This window comes from Zonotrichia leucophrys, chromosome 1A (assembly GCF_028769735.1).
Source record: "Zonotrichia leucophrys gambelii isolate GWCS_2022_RI chromosome 1A, RI_Zleu_2.0, whole genome shotgun sequence".
Classification (NCBI taxonomy): Eukaryota; Metazoa; Chordata; class Aves; order Passeriformes; family Passerellidae; genus Zonotrichia; species Zonotrichia leucophrys.
Window position 1 is genome coordinate 28,378,125 of NC_088170.1, and position 24,683 is coordinate 28,402,807.

Sequence of the window (24,683 nt, forward strand, 5' to 3'; positions counted from 1 at the left end):
AGTGCTTTGTTCCTAACTGATGGGCACACAGAGGGTCCATAAGCAAGTTAAACATCTGTCAGACTACTACTGAAAAGGGATGGGATAAACCATCACTCATATAAACATCTGCAAACATAATAAAGCTGAATGTGTAATTCAAGTGTGTGACTTTTAAAAAGCTCATAATCTTATATACAGTGTATGAGGAAACTTGCACACTGGCTTACAAGGTGTATTCAGAATGTTTTACTATACACACTGGACAGGTTTCTGTGGAAGTACTACTCATGTGCAACATGATGGCAGCACACTTTCCAGAAGAGGGATGAAAGTCTCATTAGTTTGTAGGGATTTTTTGCTTAAATCATACTACTGTAGCATGGAAGTGAGTCAGCTATATAATAAGAGGAATTATACCATCAACTTTTTTTCCTTTAATAATTAATGCCTTTGCTTTATAAATATTCATATTCACTTTTTCTAGAAGTAAATAAATGATTTCCAGATATAGCTATGTTGCAGACTACAGCCTATCATCATTTTCAAGTGATGCCTTTTTGCATAAAAGATATTTATACAATATGCATTTATTGATTAAATATTATACTACATAAATACAGATACCAATTTACTCCTCTACAGTTGGAAAATTCTCATCTATCAAAAAATAAAAATAGCAAAATATGGTTTAAAATGACAGACTATGACTATTTTAAAAAATAAATTTATGGAAAGTGGGATTGATTTTATTCCAATTGATCAGTTATTTATTTTTCCAGATATATAATTATTTAAAATGTGAAATGGTCACAGAGCACTAGCATAAGCACATGATAAACTGCTGCACTGAAATACAAGACTACAACCTCCCAATGCCAGCACAGTCTGATTTTATACTTACCATCCTACTTTTTTCATTTTTTTCCCCCCCAATTTAAAATAAACACAAAGTTATAAAAAGAACAAGCCTGCACAATATGCAAATTATTGAAGTGCTTTACAGACTGTACAATGGCTTCAGCACATCAATGCACACATACAACCCTCATTACGAGGCAGATTGAGGTCAGTACATGGCCCTAAGAAATAACCTAAAATAAATCCTGACAGAGAGGATATATGAAGGGTGACTATAAGAAGCAACACAGACCTACCAATAAAGAGAATATGTCTTCTATTATGATAGTGGAAAAGGAATGTGCAGCTTTTTTTGGTGTCAACTCCAGATTCCTAGTCTAGTCGTTTTTTAGCATCCCTGACTCACTTTCCAAACTTTACTTTCATAGCTTCAATTTACTTCTCCCCAGAGCAACTTGTTGTTTTCTTCCAGGCAAACTTGACAAAACACAGCATGACCTTTTCTTCTCTCTCATTTTCTGTAACTGTCCTGACACTTGTCTCATTCTCTGCTTTCTCAGCATTGTCTCTGGGTAAATTTTATCCATGATCACACATTCAGTTATTATTAATAGGTCAGCAAGTCCCCTGTTCTGATTCAGAACCCAACCTTCCCTACACAGTAAAATCATACTTTTTACCCTTTCAGAATTTATACCAAATAATTAATGTTAAATAATTTAATACTTTAAATTTATTTAATTTTCCTTCCAGAAATTTGCTGTTTTCCAGTTTCCAATTTTTTTCATGAATTTAATAAGTGTAAAACTACAGAAAAAGAGGATGAAGAAGTGCAAATTCTAATGCCTAATTTTATTATTTTTAATAACTTTCAAACTTCAGTGTTAATCATACAAGATTCTAACAAAAAAAAACTTTAAAAGTTGGAGTTTTTTGGTTTTTTGTCAGAGAAAGATTTTTACAGAATCTACTAAATTACTTTATCCACCAACCGATCTTTTTGTATAAACTATATTTGATCTGTTCCTGGCAAGAATAATTGCTAATGGACCCTTAAGGATGCAAATATTAGATGTTCTGTATGCAAGCTGGTTACCCAAGAACAGCAAAAGTGAATAAATGCACTTTCAGTATGTGACTGATCTGTCATTTATATCTTTTATGTCCATTTATATCTTTTGGGTTAAAAGGAACTGCACCTTTGAATTCCTTTTATTTTTCCCTCTGTAGGGTTTCTATAAATACAATTGGAAAAAATACCTCTTCTGAATTCTAGATGGCTTCTTCTGGTCTGACCTGTCCCAGCAGAACTAAAGCTTCACTGTGAGAAGTAAATAAAGCTCCCAAATACAACTGGTGATCAGGGATCACTTCATAATTGTAACCCTGGGGGAAATAATCTTGCCATCCCTCTTGCCCCTCCAAAAAAAAAAAAAAAAAAAAAATTGCTAGCAATTATCCCATTCTTATAGGTGCTAGTGCTCACCTGGAGCTTTATGGGGGTTTGGTTCTTCGGGAAGACAACAAGACAAGTGTCCCAAGACACAACAAGGTTAAACTGCTGCTGAAGCAGTTCAACGCAGTGTTAGGAAAAGCCTCTGTAAGAATAATTCAGCAACAAGGCTGGCCATGCAGGAATAGTGTGGTGACACACCTCCACTGACAACTGAGGCAAATGTCTGTGAGGGCTTAGGGTCTTGTTGCAATGGACAAAGGTGGCACAAATGAGATTTGGAAGATATTTTCATTTTTTGAGTCCACGAAAATGAACCCGTATATATGGTTTCACAGAAGTGAATTCCACTTTATTTGCAGATCCTTTAACTTAGATGACTACAATGTATATTGTATACATACACATAGTATACATGTATACATATATATACACTGCATTTCCAGATAGTAGTTTCTTGATGTGTGTGCTGGAGATAATTTAAACCATGGATTTCACTGATCTGCTTTCTGTTTGGTAACTGAAAACATGACTTTTCCTTCATATATTGACTTGCTCTCTTTCCAGTAAGCCCAGCTAAGACTTAGCTAATCACAAATTACAAATATGTATCTCATGAAGGAATCCCAATTTTGCTTGGGATATGTACTGAATCTTGTTTCATACAGGGATGTTTTTAACAGCAATCTTTCATTCTGTTGTACTACTGCAATAAAATTAAAAAACTTCAGTGGTGAAAACAAGGTAATTAGTCACAGATGTTCTTCATCAGGAAATATGATGAACTGGTGATTACTAGCATAGACTTTTTCCTAAGGAAAAATACACAATGTATTTACAGATGCCAAGAAAATCAAATTAAGAAATGGTGTATTCTGTATTAGAAATTGCATAAGCAACAAAGATCCTATTAATCTCTGTGCCTTTGATGGAAATAAAGGAATAAAAAAACATTTAAAATGTTTTAAATTAAATGTTTATTATTAAAATGTTAACATTCATACACGGGCATCTATTTTTTTTCTAAGACTAGAGGGCAGTTCATATAAAACACTTGGAGGTTTTCAAAGTCTCTTTCTCTGTTCTCCCCTTCTCCCCCTCCTATTTCTATCTCTTTCACTCGCATTTACTGTTTAATAAAATCTGTATTATTGAGTTTGTCACATGATCTTGTTTACACTTTAATTTGAGCAGGGGTATCTCTTCATAACCAGATCAGAACAGAGCAGTAGCTCAACACATGAGGAAAAATTCTGCTAAACAAGATCTCTGTAGGACTCCAGTGATTGTGTTCAATAAATAGGACATTTACATCCAAATACAGCCTCATCAGCAATACATTCTTTAGCTGCCCACTGGGCAGGCAGGTGATCCAGAGGCAGATTCTGCTCAGAGTCCAGGCAATTCATGCATCTTCGTCCACATCTTGTTACTTGGTCCTTCAGGCATTGACAGGGCCTGTGCAATGCAGGAGAACAGCATGACTTCCAGAAGAACAGTACCCCAAAGTTGGGATGCAGCCCATGATTTCTAAGTGGTGACTTATCTGTTTTGATGCATGCACATCTCTGAGTTTTGTTGCATGATTTGCCAGACTTACCCAAGCAGGTGTATGATCACCTCAGATCAACACTACATCATATGTAACTACAAGTAAGTTTTGTTCATTTTTCATATAATTTAGATGATTCCACCTAACACTATCCATGTTTCTCCAGAAAAAGGAAAAATCAGAAATTGACAAACACAGAAATTTATTAATTTTTAAAATTTCTATTTAAAATATTCACTAAAAGATTGTGTCAGAGGAACTTGTGCTACCTAGTCTTCGCACACATACTTCAGAAACAGTTGGGCTTGTTTGAAGTGTGACTATCACTTTCAAAGCTAAATTACATTTGCTGATCCAGGTCTAGCGCTGTAAACAAAAGTTACACTTCAAACAACTCTAGTTGCCTTTGAGGTGCTGCAGAGCTCCTGTTTCTGTTTGAAGTTCATTATCCTACCACATTACCACCAATTCAATGTTACATCTGTCCCTTTTTACTACATCGTGTCTACTGATAACAAAATAAACAAGACAATAACAATAAACATGATAATGCTCAGGACAGAGTATATGTGACAACTTTGAGCTCTTCTGCTCAGAAGAGCTCCATTTAAGATTACAGCTACCACCACAAAATACGATGGAGTCATATGAAGGAGATAGAAAATAAAAATTATCTTTCTAAGGTAATATGTTAGTGAAATTGTGCACAATCACAAATGCACACATACAGACTATTAAATACTCCCAGCAGATATGTCTAAATCTCATAAAAAGCTAAACTTACACTATAATAGTCACATAAATCCTGCAGAAAATGATACCTCACCAGTTCTTCATTCTCTAGGGAATGTATGTGCTTTCCCACTGGTGAGAAAACAACTACTGGGACTTAGTCAAGTGTAGTGAAGAAAACAGCTAATTACGTCAATCATGTTATACTTCACAAACTTAGATTTAGAGACATAATCCTCTCAGTCTGAAGCCCTAAAATCTGTGTCATCACAAGAAGATAATTGTCTAGAAAGTATTTAGCATACAGCCAAAATATGTGGGCTATATCAGTTTCAGGCACCTAGCTCAGTATTTGTAAATTTATATTGCTTGACAAGGGCTGTTGCAAGGAGAAATGAAAGAATCCTGGGAATAAGAAACAAAGTGGTTTGTTTCCATCTTGTTTCCATCTGATGGCTACATCCCACAAAACACTGTCTTCAGTTGTAGCCATGCACCCACAACTCAGCCCAGCTTCAGCTCTCTCACACACACCACAGCTCTCTCACAGCTCGTCTCTAAACCGTCTGTGGGTAATCTGGCACGAAACATCCCTCCCTGGGTGCCAAACCAGTTTGGAAAGGTAATGAATGCTTCAGTAAACTTGGGCAGAGCCCTCTGTGGTGTCTCGACCTGCTTGGTGAACTGGAAATCTGACTTGGTGTGCCAAAATGCTTTCTGCCTGCACTATATTTAGCATGTAACCATCACATTACTAAAAGTCCTAAAGATATTTATGTAGGTAGTCATCTATTTTAGCACTACTGGCATGCAAGAAAATCAGTTCATATTACAGAACTGGAGATAACACCTTGCAGCACCTCTTTTTCTTCTCATCTTTTTTTGAATCAATTGGTTTTCAATATTCTGTAAAGCTGTGTCTTGGCTAAAATTTCCATTTCCAGCCTTTATTATCTAAAATTTTATTAGCAATGTTATGAGAAAGTAATTTTTATTTAAAGTGAAATATATATGTCTTATGCACTAAGAAAGAAATGTATTCTATGTACTTAAATTCTTTACATTTTGGAGTTATTTTTCAGCTGCATTCAGTGGGGAAAAAAAAAAAAAGAAAAGCATAAAAAAAAAAAAGACTAAAATAATTAAAATGCAGTGACAGCATTTCAATGTTCATTACCCCCTTAGACCTTTATGGAAAAAACCCCAACCCCCTCCACTCCCCAAACTCTAAATAAACCAAATCCCACAGCATTGCAATCATATCAAAACTCTTTCTCAGCTCAAAAAACCCCACTTCGTCAGGCATGACAACTGAATGAGGAAATTTTGGAAAAACAGAAGGCATAAAGAAACTATCCATCTTTGCACTTGAGATACACAGACAAGCAAGCTCATAACCATAGAAATAAAATACTTGAAAACATTCTTGCCCTCAGATCATGTTGAGCTTTGCATAAAGATTTCTTTTCTCTTTTGCCTCAGGGTACTAATCAACTTGATTTTAATTTTTTCTACAAATCATGTGGAGATTTAAAAAAATTTGTCTGTTATTGCATAGCTTATGTAAAACTGTATGAATATACGTGCATGCACCATTCACTACACCTTCAAATGATGTTATGCCTAGGAAATTAGATATATCCTAATTTTTAAATAAAAAATTAATAAAATTTCTTTTAAATTATTCTCTGTTGACCTCTGTAATAAGTGAATAGTATTTCATGGATATCTTTGTAAAACATCTAAAAAACAAATCTTTGTTTTGTTTATTAGAGAGATAATGAGGTAATGGACAGAATCATCCATATGACTGATGCCTTCTTCACCCTTACTCTGTGCAGTATCATAATTTTTGTTTTCTCTGCTGATGACATTTTCTTATTAGGACTTCTGTATTTCAGAAGACTTGACCAAAACCATGAATTTTAGAAAATTCACCTTTATTATCTGCATATGGTTAACTGGACTTATTAAGGAAAAAGGGAGAAATGCACATACAAATTGCTGGTTTTTTGTTCTTCCAAGAATATTTGCTGTAATTTGCAATATTGCTGATTCTGTGCGATTACTCACTGAATGTCTACCATGAAATGAAGCTCAGAGAAGACAGACAAGGATGATAAATGCATGAAGCTTAAAAAAGAATTCTGGAAGTAGCCACAGCTATCATAGGAATTTACCTCAACACCAAGAGGACCAGTGGGTGGCCTTTATTGCAGATAAACGGCTGTGTCAGTTGAGGGTCACCTCACTGTGTACATGGACTTCTCTAAAATAACAGAAAACCTTATTTTCCTGAGCCAGACAGATCAGCATGGGGGAGCTGTATTTATGGCTTAACCCAATAATTATAAATACTGAGCAAATAGCAAAAGGGACTTGGAAGAGAGCAACAGGTTTAAGCTGAATTCAACCTGTGCATTCCCTTCCAGCAACCAGAATTGCCCAGTGTAATGATTTCAGACGTCTCTTTCAAAAGTCAGTCAGGCCTAGAAGTCCACTAGTAAACCTCTTTTGGAGGGGAAAGAACTAAACTATCAAAACTTGACACAGAAAGTTGATACTTTCATGTAGGTTTAAAATATTAATAATCCGTTATATATCATTCCATGCCTACAGAGGTTTGTAAAGTTTTGCCATCAGCAGTACAATACTTGGAAATGCTTTCTCATTGAGGTCAAATATACTGAATATTGTCTTTGGCTGATCCAAGTGAAAATAAAAAATTTCCCTTCAGTTCTTATGCTATAATACTTCATGCAAAGAAAAAAATAATTTTGTATTAAGTAATTTTTATAAATTTGCAACTGAAACCCTACCTCAAGGCCTATTTTATCCTACTGTGTGAAAGCACAAAACGATATGCCTTCTTTCCAAAGGAAGTTACAAACTAAGTATAAAAAAAGGAAGCAGTAAATTGAGAGGGACAAGGCAGAGACAACACGACAGATAATTGGCTTCAGCTACATAATGCATAATCAATTTTCCTGGTAAATCAACTGGAATGGGAAAAGACAGACATCACAGCCACCTGGGTTGACAAACAAACAGCAATCCCTGTGGAGAGCTGCATGCTACACTTTCATACAGGCAACCTAGAGTTTGCTGGGTCTGTATTCCGTGGTGTGTGCGCTCTCCTTCGGTGCTTTGATTGCTGCCACCTCCTTTACAGAGTTTTGGACCATCAACATGGGCCATGCTCACCTTTATGTCAAAATAACATTGTGACTATAAACACAGGAAATGCATTCCTCCTTCTTCTGAGTAGCAGTAAGGTCTTGTTTCCAGCAAAATGAAGCAGCTCTTAAAAGTGCACTGAGCTGCAAGCAGGAAAGCAAGCAAACAAAATAATGGCAGAGATATGAACAGTAACTGAAACCAATGGGAATAAAACTAAAATATTCAAGCAGCAACAGACTGTAATTCCCAAGTTGCAGTAGGAGCTGTTCATACAAGTGGCAGAATCAAAAAACTACTCTGCAGATGGCTGTTGTATCATCTGGTTGATATTTAAGACTCAATAATTCCTGCAGGGCCTTCTAGTCCCTGGCTCCCTCACTGTGCTAGGAATCCCGAAGTTTTTTGCCACAGCATTGACCCTTACTTTGCCTTCCTTGTCCTGATCTTGGGCAAATGCTTCTGTTCAGGCCAAATAAGTTCATTTATACAACCAGAACACTCTATCTGCTCTGTTTACAGCTGGAGGGTGCATGGTAACACGAGCTGTAGCAGGGATAGTATAAACAAGACCTCATCCTTAGCTTTCTCTCTAGAGTAAAGAATGAAAGCACAGTTTGCTAGAGGCCAGTTCTTCATAAAAAAATAATTTTCCACAGAACTCTGTATAAACCTTTTCAGTTCCTCAGACATACTAATAAAAGAATAACCACAAAAAATATCACAATATTTGTCATGTGGGAATAGAATATTTCAAGGCGAGGCCATGAAAAGGAGAGAATCACATGCCTTCAGGGATACCTTTGGAATATTTTGGACTAGGTAAAAAATACAAATACAGTTCACACATCCACAGTTACTAAAAAGGAATTATGCCACAAGATAGTTCCTGAAAGGAACTATCACTTTAAGGTATATTTTCTTTGCAGAAGTAACTAAATCTATTGAATGATGAAACCACCCCTAGATGTATGTCCCCTGGACAGCTGGTCCTGGAGTTGGGGTTAAATGAGATCTTCCAACTCTACCATTGTAACAGCTTGGTCTTGTCCTCGAAGGGATGTCAGAGCAGGAAAATTCAGAGGAATGCTACACTACTCTTAGAGGTCATGAGACCAGACTGACAGAACATGTCACAGAGATCACATTTAAATCTCTATTCAGAACTTCTAAACAGATTCTGACCTCTTAATTCTAATGTTAGCCTTCATCCTGCTTTTATCAGCTTCATTTGGATTTGTGTTCTGAGTCAAAACATATCTAAATGTGTGAAAAAAGAAAAATGAGGAAAGATTACCAGGTGAGCACCCAAACTCGTGACAGACTTTCCAGCTACAGCCCATGTTATTTATGACAAACTCTTGTTCTTTTAAACAGCCAGGCAGGTAATTCACATATAGATTAACTGGATCTAATTGAAAAAAATACATATTGAAAAACTGCATCTTCTCAAATATAGCTATCAATCAAAATTGATTCTTTCCCAAGATGAATACTGATGCTTACCCAATATTTTAAAATCAATTGAGTTGAAGTAGTTAGTTCTCTATCTATCATGATCTGCTCTAAGAGAAATATCAAAGTCTCTGTTTATGGAACAAATCAAAATGCATTATGAAACTGGAGGATAAAATTTTAAGAGGAAAATGATTTCAAAGATTACAGTTCCTAATAAAGCTTTGGTAATGATATTTTTGAGAAAAAAAATCCTTCTGAAACTAAATAATAAATGCAAAACTCCTTTTGCATGACTGCAAGAAGAATTAGACCAGTGTAAGTTTAGGCTAATAACATTTAATTAATTTTCTAATTATTTTTCTCTATCAAAATAGTGGGTCAAAGAGACCAGGGCCAAATTTTCATCTGATGAAAATGAGCAAAATATATTGAAATCAATACTCAAATGCTTACATAATTCACCAGAAATATTAGACCATTTTAGAGCTACTTCTCTCTCTTTCGAAACACAGTAAGAATTTTTGGTGATGTGCACAAGCTATTTTTATTTCTTTGATAATTCTGCAAAGTGAAAACAGTTATGCTTCTGTGCTTATAATCTTGTCACATTTTTGCTTCCCTTCCCCCTCTCCCTAGCAGGGATCATGCCCTTCAAGGGGAGGCACAGAATGATCTCATGACAAAAAGATATCAAGGACTTAGGAGAGAAAACCAGCCTCCCAGCACATGTTCTGCATCTAAATCTGAGCTGACATCCATATCTTAACTGATTCAATTCTTCAAAATTGATCTATCTACTCCTCAAGTGCAGTATTAGCTGAATCCATAAACCATGGCAAAATTTAAAAATTGGTTGTGATCCTCACCTGGAGAATGTGGTCATGGAGAGCACAAAAGAAATTAAACAAGGCTATTTCTTCAAAGATATTTTTCAAATTAGTATTTAAAAATGAAGACACTAATTACTTTATGTAAAATTTCTTATGATTTCTTACTATCCAATTTACAGAATTATATTAATACTACTTGGAAACCAAAAATTTAGGCAGAGGCAGACTAATGCTAAGACGTTTTTAAAACTAAGATCTGAAAAGGATTTTCCATTTGAATGTCCAATTGCAAAAATAATAAAGCCAAGAAATAGCTGAATATGGATCAAAATTAAGAAGTTATTCTAGTAAAATGTCTTCTTTGTCCCAGGAATAATCTATTCACGAGAAAGAAAGTTTAGCAGATCACAGTATCCCTTGCAAGAAGTATCTTCACTAGCTTTCTTTCTGCTTGCTTGCCCCAAAATGTGTTTCTTTTTTTTTTGTTTCACTATTAAATATCTTTTTTCAAATAATTTGCCTCTTCACATTTCTCTCTTACTCTATAATTATTATTTTTCCTACATAAAATACAAGAGAGAATAGTGAAATAAAAAGCCAGTTCATGCTAGAAATTTGATATTGTTTGGTGTCTAAAACATGTAATCTGGGGAATAGAGCTATCTATATAAAAATATTTTTGATATAGAATGATTAGCTATAAGAAAGATCAGACAAAAATAACTGATGGATGATAAACTTTCTTGAAGATTTTTTTGGGAACTTTTTTGTTTTCAGTTTTTTCTTTTTTTTTCATTTTGGGCTTGTTTTCTTTACTTTGTTTAAAAAGTATCTATAATTTCATCAGAAAATAAGAAGGTTGCAAAATTCATTTTATTACCTAGGTAACTTTTACTAGGCTTACTACATATGAATGAAATAACAATGGTGCAATTCAAAGGTCAGGGGAAATTCAAAATCTACAGAAGGATCATACTGCCATTTCTGGCTTTTTTGCAAACATAAACTACTTCACATTGCAGCAGCATGAGAACATAAATGTACCATTGGAAGGAGAGTTTCTCTAAATTTCTTTTAAGGAGCTGTCATTAATGCTCAAGAAAATAAATATGTTGTATTTTAGATAGACTGTCAAGAGTTCTCAAGGTATAGATTTTTCCTGGGCATTTCCTTTGGGAAACTGAAATCAAGTTTAATCCTTGCCTTAATACTACATTCCATTGTTATTGTATGAAGAATTTGTGCATTTTCAAGCCAGTCGCTTCCTTGAGGCACCAAGGAAACCTCAGGACACAATTTTTGGTGCAAGTTTTTCCCTCTGGTCTGTCACTTGCAATATCAGTACACTTTCCAATTACTTCTAACTCCAGTCTGCTCTAAGCATGAAACAAGTGCTTAAGTAATACTGACCTTTGAAATAATTCCTTTTTTTTCTCGGGGCATGTTTGTTTCTCCTTCTAGAGGACAACTATTAGCAATTTAATAAACCAGAACTATTGGCTAGGAAAACAATTACAACAAAGTTTCCATCTCACCACTCAAAATGTAATATATTGCCATATATAATTACAGTAAAAGGGTTATACTGGAAGAGTGTAAGAGTGTTATTTAAGTGCCAGTAGCAGGATTACTGTTGTCTAGAAGCTGAGCTCTTACCAAGTTGAGTGATTGAACTAGCAGTTAGGGCCTTTCCCTTAAAATAATTAAATGGAACATATAGCTTGGTGTGGCATTATTTCACTGACTTGGAACTAATCCATAAGTCTAAGGCATTCACAAGTATATTTGATAATACAACTTCTATAAATTCCCAAAGTGGAATGAATCATTTTCTCATCAATACGTTAGATATGCTGTCACAGACATCTTTTATGAAGAATCCTTTCCTTAAGATTTTTCCTCCTGAGAAGCTGAGAGGCCTCAGGAACCAAATGTAAACAATGGTTATCTGCGTCTGTGGAATGCAACAGGTGGATTTTTGATTGGTCTCATAGAGTTGCTTCTAGTTAATGGCCAATCACAGTCAGCTGGCTTGGACTCTCTGTCCAAGACAGAAGCCTTTGTTATCATTCCTTCCTATTCTATTTTTAGCTAGCGTTCTGATGAAACATTTTCTTCTATTCTTTTAGTATCGTTTTAATGTAATATATATAATAAAATAATAAATCAAGCCTTCTGAAACACGGAGTCAGATCCTTGTCTCTTCCCTCATCCTAGAACCCCTGTGAACACTGTCACAATACACCTGATATACAGCATCAAATCTGGGCTGAACAGCGAACTAGCAGCAGAAATGTCCAGACCACATGACAATTGTCACCTGTTTTAACATCATTCAGGGTTTCCACTGCTGAAACTCAAGATACTTCAGGAGGGGGCACCTCTCTCCCACTTTAAGACTCTCTGAGACATCTTTCCAATAAAACTTCACATTTACATGAAAATGTCTGCCTTTTCAGTTAGGAGAACTGTGCCACTGAAACTTCCTTCACTTACTTTCTCCTTCATCTCAGATCTCTTCATCCCCCACAGCCACCAGCCCCTGTTCCCACTGGTGTCCTTGATCCCCCATCCACTTCCACACACCATGCTTGATAAATCATAATTCTTTTTCCCCCTCCTGTCCATGACTGCCCTTTTCAATTCAATTATTTGTTTTTTCTGGTCCAGGAACGTTTCCCCTAGGAGACCTTCCTCCTCTGCCTCCCCTTGGTTCCAGCAACAGCATCACAGCAGCAAGAAAAGCTCCCAGCTCCACTAAGCAAAAGCTGTACACCATAAACATTGGGTATTGCTAAGTACAGAAATAATCCCAATCTGAGCTGATTTATTTTTCACACATCCTGATATGGATGGCATCATTGTATTCTTTCAAAGTCATCTGCCAACTGCCTTTTGCCAAATGAGTTATTTCCCTGCCATTAACAGCTGATAGCTCTTCTGTATCCCTCTTCTGCAAGACAAATGCAAAGTACAGGAGAGTAGTAAAGAAAAGTATCTAGAAGCATCATTGTTATCTAGAAAATTATTTCCTGTGCATTAGATATCTGCCATGAAAAGATTTTTTCCCACCTGTTTTCTGGCGATAGGGCTAAGATTTTTCTCAGTAAGAATCAAAAGGAAAAATGTTACGAAACCAATGAAAACCTGCTCTTCTCCCCAAAGCACAGTTATTTCCAAATCTAGATTTTGATTCTGTGGCTCTAAGGAGCTACAGCCTGTGGTGTGGAATAACTCAGATATCATCTGAGAATTGTTTCCTGCAAGTCCTGCTACAATTCTGAATTCCTGATTTCCATTTTGCACTTTTCAATCCCTCAAATCAATGCATTGGCCCTGAGTCAGGCCGAGCGCCATGGGAAAGTGCTGGAATGCTTGCAAAGCAATGCCAGGTCACGAAGCTGTGCATGTCAGAGCATTTACCAGGAGGGTGCTGCCACATACTTGAGGATGAGGACACCCCACTGTTGCCAAGGCATACACTTGCCAGCAATACATCTCCCCAGCTGAAAAGCATTGCTGCTGTCTCTTTCTAGGCCCTGATTTAACACACTTGGCACAGCTGGGCCAGCAGCAGCAGACGTGCCAGTTGGTTGCCTGTCACGAGATCTGAAGCAGAAGCAGAAATGCTTGGCTGCACAGTCAGATTTGCTGGCCCTGTGGCAGGGAAGTGAGAGGAGGTGAGGGCCAAAGATTAGTGCCATGCTGAAAATAAAGAGCTGCACAATCCCTGTCACTGAGAAGAAATCAGAACTGCTTCTCTTCTTGCAAGTTTATCTGTGAATGAAGTAACTCCTGAAGACTTTAAACTATGGAGTTCGTGGAAAAACTCGAGAAAAGAAATCTCCCTGCAATTTTTTTTTTCCTTCCATGGACAAAACTAAGACACCTATGTGTCAAGAGGGTCTGAGGCTTGAAAGTGTCAGGTAATCACATAAAATGGGTTTCTAGCTTCAAGTGGTAGGTCATGGGTAAATCCCTGATTTCTATAAAGCTGGAAAATGAGCTGAAAGCTCAGGGTGCTTTCATAACAATCTGAGAAAATTTGGAGGCCTGTAATTATATTTTGGCTTCTGACTTCTTTTCTTCCTATCTGTAGCAGTTCTGGAGTACCTTTTCCTCTTGATCTCAGAAATGTTCCCAACATAGGAAAAAACCCATTTCTGCTTCAGAATAAAGGCATTTGGCTTCAATTTAAAGAAAATACATGCTCAGCTTATTCAAATGAACAAACTTATGGAAAAAACCCCAGGCTTTAATCCTTGATTAAAAAAACCTTGGAAGTAGAGTTTTATTTTTGTATAGGAGGAAAAAAAATATGCTGATATTTTAAGGCATCTATATATTACCAACACTTTCACCCTCAGCCCCCTCCTTACTGCAACCCTCTCAAAGCCCTTTTGAAATAGTGAAAGAACTAAGATTGCTGATGGATGAAAACCAGCAATTTTATAAGACGCTGCATAACTGCTGAATTTGAAAAAATATAAACAAATTGCTGTTTTCCTACAGAGCTTCTGTATAAAATGTCTATAGATATGCTCTACATGTTGGCTAAAGCCATAAAATAAAATTTAAAAATTGATGTTAAAAATTTAAGCACATTAAGCTTTGTAATGGATAAAAGTGTCTACCCAAAAATCCCAGTCTGAATCACATATACTGGAATTCAAAAGAGACAGCATTTCAGAGTACTTACACTCTGAATCTTCTGACTAGCTCAAAGAATTTCTGAAGGTTTGCATCTTGTTCAGACAAAACAAATGTGGCTTTTCCATGAAAGAGGAGTGTTACAGTGGATGGTTCAAGAACAAGATGCATTGTGTTTGCACTTCATTAAAATTCAATCATTTTCTTTCCAATTATATACAGCAAAGCATGTCTTCATTTACTATATAGCTCAATTTTGTTTTACAAAAACACAGATTCAAGTTCTGTTCTGAATAAAGAGACACAGCATGCTTAATATCTGTCACCATATTGTTTTGTATTTTGCTGTTTACATTTTCACTGTGGACCTTAAAGAGCTGTAAAGAAAAGGAGCATTAGTGCTGCAATTTTGCAGAAGCTCAGGGTCAGGCAGCCACAGCAACTGGGTCTGCACACAAAGTGTCCTGTCTTTGTCTGTGCACTGCTTCCTGTCATCATGCAATGGCACTGAGATATCTCAGTATGACAGACTGTCCTAAGTGACTCTACATCCATCATTAATATTCATCCAGCCATTTTATAATGTATGTGTACTTTAGGCTTATATCTGCTGATATTCTTATCAAGCAATGGTGCTTATGAACTATCCAGCAATTGGAGTGGTTGTTCAAAGGCCAGTCTATTCAAAACCACAGATAGACAGACAGATAAAATAATGATTTGGGATATCTTGCATGAAAGACAGCAACCCTAGCAGTTAATGTCCTACTAAACAATAGAGAGGAGAATAATCTGAAAAGAATTTTATAATTATATAGAATATCCATTTCTTTCCTCAGCTTCTGCTGCATGAACAGTGGATAATAATGAAAAATACAAACCAGACAGTTCATGTGGGAATAAAGGTAAATTGAAGTCTATAATTATGATGGTGTAAGCTTCACAGAGCAACAGCACACAGATTAGAATTCGTAATATATGGGAACCTGTCCACAAAGTTGTACCTTGAAAACCACCATAATAGTGTAATTCTCAATTTTGAATATATTGCAGGTTCTCCCTGAGCTTTAGCTTTATTGCAAGCCTTGCAGTGTGTTTCCATTTATGGTTTTAGCATTTCAAACAGTGCTTCTATGTGAGTAGTTCTAGAAATATATTTTGGGTCTGAGATTAGGAGCCAGAAAAGCCAAACCAACTGTATTGTGCCTTTCTGACTAAGTAACTGAGGTTTATAATTAATTAAAACTTATTATTAATGCCATGTAATTAAAAGGTTGACCCAGTGCAACATATACTGACTGAAAATTTTATCGTTTTGAGGCTATGCTCTGTAGTTATCCCTTTTATAATAGACAGAAATACAAAGTTATGCTATTCACAGTAATTACATGAAACATTTCACAATAATGTAGCCCAGTAATTGAAAATTGACCATTCATTCAAACAATTTCACCTGCAGATTTGACAATCTTAATGCCTACCATTAAAACTATGGTTCACACAGGTAACTGGAGGATCGGCATTGAATGGAATAAAAGAAATTATTTACTTAATTTTGTATCTGTAAAGTAGAACTGACTTGCCTTCCTGTCCTCCCTGCAAGATGCTGAGTGAAAGGCTGAGTGCAGATTTCCACTTTTTGCTCCTGCTCAAGTTAGATGTTGATAGGGATTATGTTCAATCTCTAAACAGGATTCTTTCCTAACTAACAGAAATTTTGCTCTTCATTAATTACAAATTCAAAAATCATAGAATAATAAAATATTTAGGGTTGGAAAGGACCTTAAAGATCATCTAGTGCCAACCCCCTGCCACAGGCACCTTCCTCTAGAGCAGGCTGCTCAAAGAAAATTAAAATCACAAACCATTTTGACGTAATAGCATGGACTTCTATAACTAAATTGGAAATAGTGCATTTTTCCATGCTCATAATTTCTGCCATATTATTGTCTTTTTAAATTACTAGCTATTGTCTGTCTAGATCACTAGATTCTATTACAAATTATACCATTTACAAACTGGGATACTAAAATTGCACTGGAGAAGTTAAAAGTCATGTTGAAAATCCAGAAGAGATTGGAGATTAATCATACACTATGTATTGAGGAAGAGTTTTTCCTTTGCACAGAAGCAAGTACAAAAATGGAATCAAACAGTGCAAAAATATAGCCAAGAATTTATAATATTGATCTATTTCACAAATGTATGCAGAAATCCACAATGATTCAGATGGCCAGATGCAGTATCTTCTAAGAATGCAGTGTAAAGATTTTTTCTTTGTTCCCTTAAAAGCATAAGCTTGCCAAAAAAAAAGACTGGTTTGAGATTATTTTCCCAGACAGGGAGGACAAATTCACTTACCAATACTAAATCACAGCATATTCTCTTTTATATATTAGTTACTTTAACTAGATTGTGCTTTTTCTTTGATTATTTGCTATATCTTCAAAGAACTTAATGGGATGGAAGTGTTTATTCAGAATTCCATCTGCCAGTTCCCCTATAAATATGAGAATCTTTAGTTGAAAAATAAATTACTAAACACATTACATAATAAAAAATAGCTTCTATAAAAGTCAGAGCCACAGTCTTTTCTCAAGAGTTCATCCCAATTTTCATTAATGTTTCCCCATTAATGTATAAGAGTTCAATTTTGTCCCAATGAATTTCCATTATCTAAATAGTTTTGGTCTAAAAAGACAAATGACTTATTATACTACAAGTGAATAACTTGCTCCTTTTCTTAACCAGATATATCACTAATTCTACCATTCATAAGCAGTAACTCCTCCCTCCTTCTATTTTAAGTCACAGTATACATTTGCCTAAGTAATGAAAATGAAATTATCTTCCTTCCACATTTATTATTACACATCTTCATATCAAAATGCAATTTAGGACAAGGTTAAGTAGAATAAATATAGCCTCTTATTGCTTTCCTCATTTTGTCTATTGCTGTTCTACTGATTTCAACTGACAGGAGCATTGAGCTGGCTGGGAAGCAAGGTAAATGCAGAAGGTACTATGAATATATTATCATCTTTATTTAGCTGCACCATCAAACCATACAGAAAGAAATCACAGCAATTTGGGAACTTTGATAGGCTGAGACCTCACTTGTAGTACAATATTCATTGACCCCAAAATACATAATGTGAAGTAACCTCGAAATGCACAAAAATATGGGCAACAAAATATCAAATTCACATAAGGAGGCTTCACATTTAAATTATGCAAAAAACCAAGATATTTTGAACATACATTAGGGCAGGATATGGTCCTTTGAATGTTATTCTCAATGCTCGTACCAGCAGCAACCGTCATCTGCAAAAGGGGGCAACAGAGATTCTGCTGAATGGAACAGAATTTTGTACAGCACTACAGTTTATTTAAATTACACCATACTGACAGATGAACGTGATCATTCAAACAAATTTATCCAAGAGAACACTGATGCGGCTCAACTGAAATTCACATAATGAAATTGAAGGTATTGTTACATCTCCTGGCTCATGAAGTACTGAGAACAAGCAAGTGGAAGATAGATCACTTTGGTGTTCTGCACTGTGTTCACAGAAATGGTCTCTCAAGCACTGGACAGCCCAATACCCAGGGAGAAATAAACGCAGCTCCATGGCTGACTTCTGCCTGAGGTCTCTACATAAACCAAGAATTTTACCTGTTGGTGAGGTTTGAAGAAATAAGGACCTTGTCCCCCATATTTAAATGTCTTATGGAAAAACATCAACATAAACAAACCTATTAAATTATTAGGTACAATTTACCTGCTAAATTGATAATTTTTTCATGCTCAGACTTACTTCTTGCATCAAACAATCATAAGGGTATAAAAATAGCAGGAAAGAAGCTATCTGACTTTAAAAAAATCTGGAAGTCCCTTCAGCTCCTGAAGAATGCATTTCAGCACTGAAAGCTGTTTTTCCTCCCTTTTATCTCTTTCTAATTTATTTCTGCAGAGCCCAATAAATAACAATTTTCTTTAGATAGACCTTGACTAGTAGGCAATCTGACCAGGCAGTATTTAATCTGATTTCAAAATTTTCTTAAGAAATTAACAGCAGACACTTTTGAAAATTCTGCATATAAAAAACCCAGCATTTCTAGACTAAACTTTTAAATAATTTTTTCCACTGCTGAGAGCATATGTAACAATACATACAATGTTCATGCTAATTATAGTTGAGCTTAATCATTTCTCAAAGTAAATATTGACCTAGGATTTTTTTCTGTGATTATTTACTAACTCAATAGAGTAAACTTGGTATTTAAAGCAGGCAAAAATACAGCATAAAATACTTGAGATTCAAGTATTTTTAACATATGGAAAACACAACTTACAGCAAGATGTGTTTTACAATGAATTTACTACTATAATTTGAGGAAGTTAAGCCTGACTGGGTATTACAGCTTACTTTTGCAGTAAACAAAAATGCACACATTATCAATATATTTAACAACAGCCACAGGTAGGTCTTCATGTCCCTCTATCTTCAAATCACATATTTCCAATGATCCTCACATTTTATCTGTAACAGTTTTAAATACTGGATATACTTTTAAACTTTCAGTCTTTTAAAGGTGAATTATGTAGTCATATAAAAAAAAAATCTTGAATTTTAAGAATAACTCCCTGTATGCTGACAAGTTCTTGACTTGTTTCTGTCATTTTTCCCTTTAGATTTACAGCCTTAAATATTTGAAAACATTTTTATAATGCTATTCTCTTTACTTAAAAGGTATTTCATTTCATACAGAGGAGCGACTTTGGAAAAGATAATTTCCATGCAAAGCAACTTGATGTTAATTCCTGTATCATGGTCAGATGTATTTATACCAGCACTGTTCCAGAATTTTTTGAGGAAAACACAATACATATTATATCAGCATGGCACTGTTTTAAATAAACAATACTTCAGCACAAGTAAACACACACATTATAAATTTTACCCATTCAGTCTCGTGCATCTTTATTTAATCATGGTTCAATGGTTCATCAATTACATCTCTGTATGTGTATATATATCTATATAAACACACACAACACAAATGCTTTTGGAATAATTTTTTTCACATTTTAATTTCCATATGTCTGAAATATGATTTTTCTGAAAATTTTGCACTTATGTTTAAAAAGGTAGATCTACTGTATACTTTTGACTGCTGCATCTGAGCTCTATTAACTAATTTATTCTTGCTGTTCATTTTTAACTGCAATATTCTATGAGTAACTTTATCGTAATTTTTCAAATTATCTTGTAAACAATTTTCCCCCTCTTTCCCCTTGTAAAACTGAGGAAGACCCACAAAAGACATAGTGACAAAAAGTATAAAATTAATTCTGTTTAATTCAATTCTAGCAGCGGATGGGGTTTAAGTCCAGTATTTTGACTCTTGGGAAACAACATAGTTTGGAATGAGTCACCCCTGATACTTCAATACTGTAAGGCTATTTCCTTATAGCCATAGTAATTTCCTATCCAAAATGTCAAGTGTAAGAAAAGTGAAATAAAAATACTCCATTAAAAGTATAAAATTGGTGCATGAATTCTAAATATGTTTTTCTTCAAACAATGTATGTTGAGGCAAATTAAACACATTGTCATGAGGATATTACTGGCAATCATTGCAGGTACAAAAAAATCAATGAAAGAGTTTTGCATTTGCTGCATAAGTAGTGCAGCAATTCCCATTCATGCATGTTGATGAAATATTTATTCTATTCAGGAATGTATCTAATGGTATAGCATCAACTTAGTATTTCGTACCCTAGTAACTACAACACGTTTGTATTAATATTTATGACACTTCCTATTACTGTTTGGGCTTTCTCCTTTGGAAGATGTTTAACGGAGGAGAAAATTAAAGTTTAGCAGAGGAGAAAACAGGGTTAAAAGAGAGAAAATTCTGAAAATTAATCTCTAGAACATGCATATATTCTTGATTGGGATGAGCACTTTGGCTAGTATTTGCAGTAAACCACATGCAGGGGGAGAGATCCTCTAGCTGCATCCTACTGATGGACTTAAAACTATGCTTCCAGTCTCCTTTTCATCTTTCTTTTGGATTTCCACATAGAAGAGCCTTTTCTGAGGCTGTGGCACTTCTGAAAACATTTTCAGAAAATACATTACCTATGAAATGCCCTCTTTCTAGGTCATACTCAGCCAAGCTACACCTCCTGGAGTTCCCAAGACTACATGAGACAATAATCACAAATCATGGCACACATATGCAGCAAACTGACCTGCCTTTCATAAGCAGATGGAAATAGTGACAAAGGATTTATGAGACTATAATTTCAAGTTTCTGTGGAAGCAATAAAATTAAATGGAGTTTTACCTAATTCTCTAAATTAACCTATGAAAATTAGGTCAAAATTCATTAATTCCAACACTGGTATTCCTGACCTTCAAACATGAAGCAACTGCATTTTCAACTAGTTACTTACACTGGACTTACAAGCAATCTTGCTATCCAGGTCACATGAAAAAGAACATATTTTCCTAAGCACCAACATCACAAAAATCCAAACGTCCTTAGCTAGTCCCCAGTCAAAGCTCTGGTAAAGCAGGAAATCCTGCACCCAGTTATAATATGAGCAGTACAACTCTAATTTCAAGGCCACATCCAAAATAAGGACAGGGAACATAGAAGAAAGTCAGATTTTATAAAAAATGGTACGGAAAGCTGCTGGAAAAAAAGCAAAGATACTCACTGAAAAAACTTAATTTGTTAAAACATTGAATAAACCAGGGCAGAACCTTTCCCAGTTTTTTTTTTTTTTTTTTTGATTCTATGATGAAGATTTCAGACAGGTGAATCCTACTTACTAGAAAATTATGACAATCCTGCTCTCAGAAATAAAAAAAAAAATCTCCCTTTGAGCAATATTTGTACAGATGTATGCACACACACTATGCATAAATATTATATGTTTGATTATGAGAGTCTCCAGGCCGAAACAAAGAAAAAGTATAAAGAAGTAACAAAAACCACTTATAAGCAATCTATATAAACAGAGCTCTCTGGTATTTCTGTTGAGCTGTACACACTTCATCCATGGGAGCACTTCTGAGCTACTGGGAACTTCCTATCACTGTACAGTGAAATCTACATGCAAAACCTGCAAGGATCTATTCCTTAAAACCTAAAACGTAGAAAGACAGACCTTGCAGTCTGCATAGTAGTCTTGCCACAGTATTGTTACATGACAGAACAAGGTAAGCTAATACCTTATTAAGTGAGCATTTTAAAGAGAAAATAAGATTCAAAAATATTTATTTACCTGTATCAAACTAACTGAACTTTCTAACTATTCTTTGATTAATCCCTTTAAAATATTTCAATAAAATCACCACAGTTAAAATAAAACCTTACATTTACACTATAAAATACCTACAATATTCTTGTAGGAGATGCTTATTACAATGAAGGAAGATTCAGAACAGTGATCACAGAAGCAGAGTTTGAGTTCATATACCCATTAAAACATCTTGAGATCGAGCCTTTCTGCTTAACCAAGGCACAGAAATAATTCAGGCATGCATTGCATCATTAAAAAATTACTTAATAAAAAGACTCTAAAAAGGAACTTTCTGAATTGTTCCTATTCAAGAAAGAAAAAAATATTACCGTTCCTTTCCTTCCTAATTGTCAGAATTTCCTCCATGTAAAGTCTTCTCAGACAAGAAGTTTGTTATTTGTTTTTTGGCTTTACTTTTATTGCAAGTACAGAAAACAGAGAACATGCTCATTTCACAGAAGCCCAGAATCATCAACGTCAGAAGACACCTTCAAGATCATCTAGTCTGGCCATCAACAACCTGTCACCACCATAACCACCCCTCAGCCATATCCTCAAATGCCAAAGCCAGACACCTCTTCTTGAGAGCCTCCCCAGACAGCAAGTCCACCACCTTCCTGGGTGACTCATTCAATGCCTAACCACTCTTTCAGTGAAAAGAATTCTACTAATTTCTAATTCTACTAATATTTGATCTGGACCTCCTCAGGAGTGGCAACTTTAGGTCATTTCCCCACATCCTTTCACTTGAGACATGGCAGAAGAGTTGTATCCCACCTGGCTATAACCTCTCTTCAAATAGCTAAGCTAAACAACTACAGTCCCCTCATTGGACTCGTGGTTCAGATTCTTTGCCAGCTTTATTGTCCTTCTTTGAAAATGCTCCATCAATGTCCTTTCTGAAATTCTATATTGTATGTAAAAATATGGAACTATAAGAACATTGCACAAATCTGGAATCCAAGACACATTTTTTGGGTTACTCTGGACAGTGTTAAAGTGATTGGTTTTCAAAGTAGGTCTGTGGAAACCATGCTGACTACTCTTTTGTTTTGTCTAATGAAGCATGAACTCTCTGATATTTATGTTCCAGGTTCAATTCCAACTCATTTTATTGATGATGGGCATGGAAAAGGAGAAGGGAGGAGAGGTGGGGAGTGAAAGAGAAAAATGAAAGAAAAAATAAACTCATAACCAAAGACACCTACAGTGTTTTCCTGCACTCCCTGACATCCTGCTGCTGTAATGAACCAGCTACCAGACCTGTCCCCAGCCTAGAGCACTAATCTCTCTTCTCCAGGCTGCGAGGAAGGAAGAGACAGCAGTTCAGACACATGTATACACACTGCCCTGCAAAAAGACAAGTATGGTTTAGGAAGGTGTGTTTAGACTGATGCTAAACAGTGCATACAGTCCTTGGAGAACAGACCTGCTGAGAGATCCAGGTCAGATGGAACTCAAGCACATCTGAGGAGCCTATACAGGTCTCAGAAATCTCACAGATCTTGTCAAAGAGAGAAATCTCACAAGGATCACAGGGACTATCAGAGTTTTGTTAAAGACAAAACTAAGAAACACATTCAAAACACAGTGAATCATACTTGCTTGAATTTAAAATCTTTGTGTCCTGTAGTCTCATTCTTGCTGTATGACTACAGCAGACAGCAAAGCCAAAGCCATGCCTAAATAATTCTCTACAGCCTCATACAACTTTGATTGCCCCATAAAGGCCAGGTAACACCTATTCAAAATCTGTTCTTCTTTCACTCCTCAGATTTCTGCATAGGAAAAAAATAAAAAAAAACCCAAAAAAAAACCCCCAAAAAACCAAAACAAGACAGCGAACCACTTATTTTGCAGTAATGCATATTTCCCTCATTTTCCTGAAGGTATGTGCCAGCACATCCAGTTTCCTCCAGAGGGCCAGTTTGCCCTCTGATCACCTGGAAGCAGGGTAAGGAGAAGGAAATGTGCCCTTGGGTGAGTGCAGAATGCAGCCCCTGGGCACCATTCTGTTCTGCCTGGGCTGTAGAACATAAGTATTTGTATGACTAGGAGCAAACAAAAAGGAGCAACTGGTACCTCATTTATAACTATAACCTCATCCTACAAGCCCAGGAAATACAGCTAACACTGCTAACACAATTTTTTCATAGTCTGTCCCCTCAAGAGAAAATATGCGTACAGATGCATTGATATCTGAAGTCTGGAAGCATTTTGGTTGAACTGTTCTTAGCTTGATTTCTTCTTTTAAGTGTTTATCCTTCTAGATAAGATACTGCTTAAAAGATACAGCTTGCCCTTGAAGATATGAATGGGGGAGGCATAGATAGTGGTAATTCCTTGGGGATTTAATGCTACTCTGTTGGATCAGCTTCTAAGCAATCCCTCTCACTGTACAGCACTTTTAAGGTCCTGAACAGGTCAGGGCTATCACATAAAATCCTGCTGACTTAAAGAAATTATTGTTTAAAATAATCTATATTATAAATTCCCACTAGCTTTGCTAGGCACTTTGCAAGTATAGCTCTGAGAGTATTTCTTCTATGAACAAACCTAGATACATGTGCAACATTTCCAAGCACTCTGTTGCTTTTGCTTCATTTACTTTTTCATGTGAGTATAGAAGCCTAACAGCCTAAGATTTCAGGTACAGTATTTTTCTTG

General features: G+C 35.7%; 1 protein-coding gene across 7 annotated transcripts in view; it reads right to left on the reverse strand.

Annotated features, from left to right (window-relative positions):
* PPFIA2 (PTPRF interacting protein alpha 2) overlaps window positions 1–24,683 on the reverse strand; it is a 288,804-nt gene that overhangs the window by 122,743 nt on the left and 141,378 nt on the right. For 3 of the 7 annotated variants that reach the window (XM_064702002.1, XM_064702000.1, XM_064702004.1), the window contains one exon: window positions 17,954–18,016. The exons of the other annotated variants lie outside the window; for them this stretch is intronic. In XM_064702002.1, the coding sequence (XP_064558072.1) occupies window positions 17,954–18,016 (63 nt within the window). The remainder of the gene's footprint in view (window positions 1–17,953; window positions 18,017–24,683) is intronic. 7 annotated transcript variants of the gene reach the window in all.